This window comes from Leptodactylus fuscus, chromosome 1 (assembly GCF_031893055.1).
Source record: "Leptodactylus fuscus isolate aLepFus1 chromosome 1, aLepFus1.hap2, whole genome shotgun sequence".
Lineage (NCBI taxonomy): Eukaryota > Metazoa > Chordata > Amphibia > Anura > Leptodactylidae > Leptodactylus > Leptodactylus fuscus.
The window spans coordinates 15,799,815-15,803,530 of NC_134265.1; the positions used below are offsets into that span (position 1 = coordinate 15,799,815).

The window sequence follows — 3,716 nt, forward strand, 5'->3', positions numbered from 1 at the left end:
TAATGTCCCAGCATTCCCAGCAGTGTCACCTCTCCAGTCAGCAGCTCCAGCATCTTGTTGGTGAGTTCTAGGATCTTCTGTCCATTGATCTCCTCCTGTATCAGGCGGTGAGGTGGAGGCTCTGTGATGGGGCTTTGGCTCCATCCTACTGACTCATGGAGTTGGATGTTGGACATCACAGAGTACTCCAATGTCGTCTTCAATATTTTGCAATCCTGAGTATAGAGAGAGACACTTGAGGAACTGGACTCAGTATTTCTCCGTCAATAGAAATCAAGAAAATTTGACCAAATAATATGGAGATCTAGAAAGACCAAATCTGGATTCTTTTATTCAATTCTAGAGATCTTACCCCTGAAAAGACATAATGGGTCCCAAGATGATTACAAAAATGGTGAAAGGTTGTCAGCACAATGTTTAATGTATAAGAAGTGACTTTAATAGGCTTTCAGATTGAAGATATTGATGATCGGTCATTAGCATAGCACTCAGGGATGTGGAGGTCCAACATCTGTCACCCTCACTCATGAGCAGTTCTTGGCCTCCATTGGCTTCTGGCCCAGCACTGGGGTAGCTGAGAACAGCTGATCGGTGAGGGTACCAGTTGGTGGACCTACAATGACCTGAAAAAGACAAGCCAACTCACCAAGGCTTCCCTGGTCCCCTCACCCCGTCACCCAATAGTCTTTAGTACTCACCGCACTGTGAATATTTAAAGTTTTAATTTATTCATCTTTTTCATTAGGTAGGACCCCAATAATGGAATACACCAGGCTGTTACTCTACCGACTGAGCCACAGGGGCTATTAGTTTCAAAGGAAGCTTTTTCTCATACCAAGCTTCAATAGTAACTCATATTTCTTACAAAATGTAATATATAGAGAAAATATCTCTCTCTGCCTCTATGTTCTATGCTGAAAATGAGATTCAATAGAATTTGTAACAATGTATCGGCAACTAGAAAAGTACTATTGCTGCTTGGTATGGGAAAAGACTTCCACTGACGCTAATAGAGCCCTGAGCTTAATCAGTAAGGTAACCTATGTAGCCTCACATACTCATTTCTTGGGTTCAATCCCTGCTCACACCTAAAGACTGGGGCCGGTCAATCATGACCTAAATAAAAATTGTGAGTAATTAAGCATTTTACCTAGATTACTGGTGATTGTTCAGGTCACGCTCTTTAACCCCTTTCTATCAGTGACATTTATCGAGTTTCAATTTTGACTCCCGATCTCCCAAACCCCATAACTTTTTTATTTTTCCATTCACAGAACTATATGGTTTGTGGGACAAATTATTCTTCATTATGCCACCATTAATTATTCTGTGAAAAAATTCTGAATTGGGTAAAATTGGATAAAAAGTGCATTTGTGTGACTTTCTCTCTATATAGCGGTCACTACTCATCATATTGGGTCAGATCTTCATATCTACTGCTGTTCTTCTCCATCACTTGGGAGGTCTGGACGCTCTTCTACAGGACACGGGATCCTTCCTATTATAGGTTTGATAAATCCCCCAATAAATCCCATAGAAATCTAATAAGGTCACCTCTCCGGTCAGCAGGTAGATGATCTCCAAGGTGAAGTCTAATAATCTTCTGCTGATCTCATTCCCGTCCTTGTCCATCCTTGGTGGGTTGTTGAGGAGAAGGAGCGGTCTGGGTTGGATGAACTGGAGGATCCAGCCCTGCAGGCGGCCATAGAAAGACAGGAGAGGCTCTGAATACTACAGTGGTGTAAGTCCAGGTCCGGACACCTGTGGTCAGGCTGGGAATTGTAGTCATAGTACAGAGGCTGTAACGTAACGCACTACGATAGTCTGACTGTACTATGTCTGAGGACACGGGACGGACACACAGCTGAATGTCTGTCAGGGAGATGCCTAAATATATATATATATATATATATATATATATTACAGTGAAATGTGGATAGACAGACAGATAGATAGATAGATAGATAGATAGATAGATAGATAGATAGATAGATAGATAGATAGATAGAGTGCGGAGGTAGCTCGGTAGAAGCCGTGGTGCGGACCCAAACAGTGAAGACAGGGAAACACAATCCAGCAAACAGGTTTATTTAGAAAAAAAAACAAAACAGGAAAATATCCTTATCATACAGTAAATTGAGGTGTGTGTGTGTGTATATATAGTATAGAGTACAGTGCTGTGTATATACAGTATAGTATACAGTATAGTATACAGTATAGCACAGTATATATATGCAGTATACAGTACAGTGTAGTATATATATATATATATATATATATATATATATATATATATAGTATAACAGTGTATATATGCAGTATACAGTATATATATATAGTATACATATATACACTGTACTATACTGTATACTATATATATACTGCACTGTACTGTATACTATATATATATACTGTATACTGCATATATACACTGTTATACTATATATATATATATATATATACTACACTGTACTGTATACTGCATATATATACTGTGCTATACTGTATACTATACTGTATATACACAGCACTGTACTCTATACTATATATACACACACACACACACCTCAATTTACTGTATGATAAGGATATTTTCCTGTTTTGTTTTTTTTTCTAAATAAACCTGTTTGCTGGATTGTGTTTCCCTGTCTTCACTGTTTGGGTCCGCACCACGGCTTCTACCGAGCTACCTCCGCACTCTATCTATTAAGCAGTAATATAAAGGTATTTTGGACCATTTCTTTCTACAAAACAATTCAAGTTCAGTTAAGTTTGATGGTCGCCGAACATGGACAGCCCGCTCTCAAATGATCTGAAAACAAAGATTTCATAGGACTGTATATAGTACAGTCCTATGAAAAAGTTTGGGCACCCCTATTAATCTTAATCATTTTTAGTTCTAAATATTTTGGTGTTTGCAGCAGCCATGTCAGTCTGATCTATCTAATAACTGATGGACACAGTAATATTTCAGGATTGAAATGAGGTTTATTGTACTAACAGAAAATGCGCAATATGCATTAAACCAAAATTTGACCGGTGCAAAAGTATGGGCACCTCAACAGAAAAGTGACATTAATATTTAGTAGATCCTCCTTTTGCAAAGATAACAGCCTCTAGTCGCTTCCTGTAGCTTTTAATGAGTTCCTGGATCCTGGATGAAGGTATTTTGGACAAACAATTCAAGTTCAGTTAAGTTAGATGGTCGCCGAGCATGGACAGCCCGCTTCAAATCATCCCACAGATGTTCAATGATATTCAGGTCTGGGGACTGGGATGGCCATTCCAGAACATTGTAATTGTTCCTCTGCATGAATGCCTGAGGATTTGGAGCGGTGTTTTGGATCATTGTCTTGCTGAAATATCCATCCCCGGGGTAACTTCAACTTCGTCACTGATTCTTGAACATTATTCTCAAGAATCTGCTGATACTGAGTGGAATCCATGCGACCCTCAACTTTAACAAGATTCCCGGTGCCGGCATTGGCCACACAGCCCCAAAGCATGATGGAACCTCCACCAAATTTTACAGTGGGTAGCAAGTGTTTTTCTTGGAATGCTGTTTCTTTTTGGACGCCATACATAACGCCTTGTTTTTATAACCAAACAACTCAATCTTTGTTTCCAAAATGAAGCTGCCTTGTCCAAATGTGCTTTTTCATACCTCAGGCAACTCTATTTGTGGCGTACGTGCAGAAACGGCTTCTTTCTCATCA

General features: G+C 39.4%; 1 protein-coding gene across 1 annotated transcript in view; it reads right to left on the bottom strand.

Moving 5' to 3' along the window:
* The window catches only part of LOC142189546 (uncharacterized), a 158,006-nt gene extending 156,277 nt beyond the window's left edge, over positions 1-1,729 (bottom strand). Inside the window, exons 1-2 of the mRNA XM_075262159.1 lie at positions 1,555-1,729; positions 30-215 (exon numbers count right to left, since the gene is read on the bottom strand). Coding sequence (XP_075118260.1) covers positions 30-215; positions 1,555-1,632 — 264 coding nt within the window. The 5' untranslated portion in view covers positions 1,633-1,729. The remainder of the gene's footprint in view (positions 1-29; positions 216-1,554) is intronic.
* Between the last annotated feature and the right edge of the window lie 1,987 nt (positions 1,730-3,716).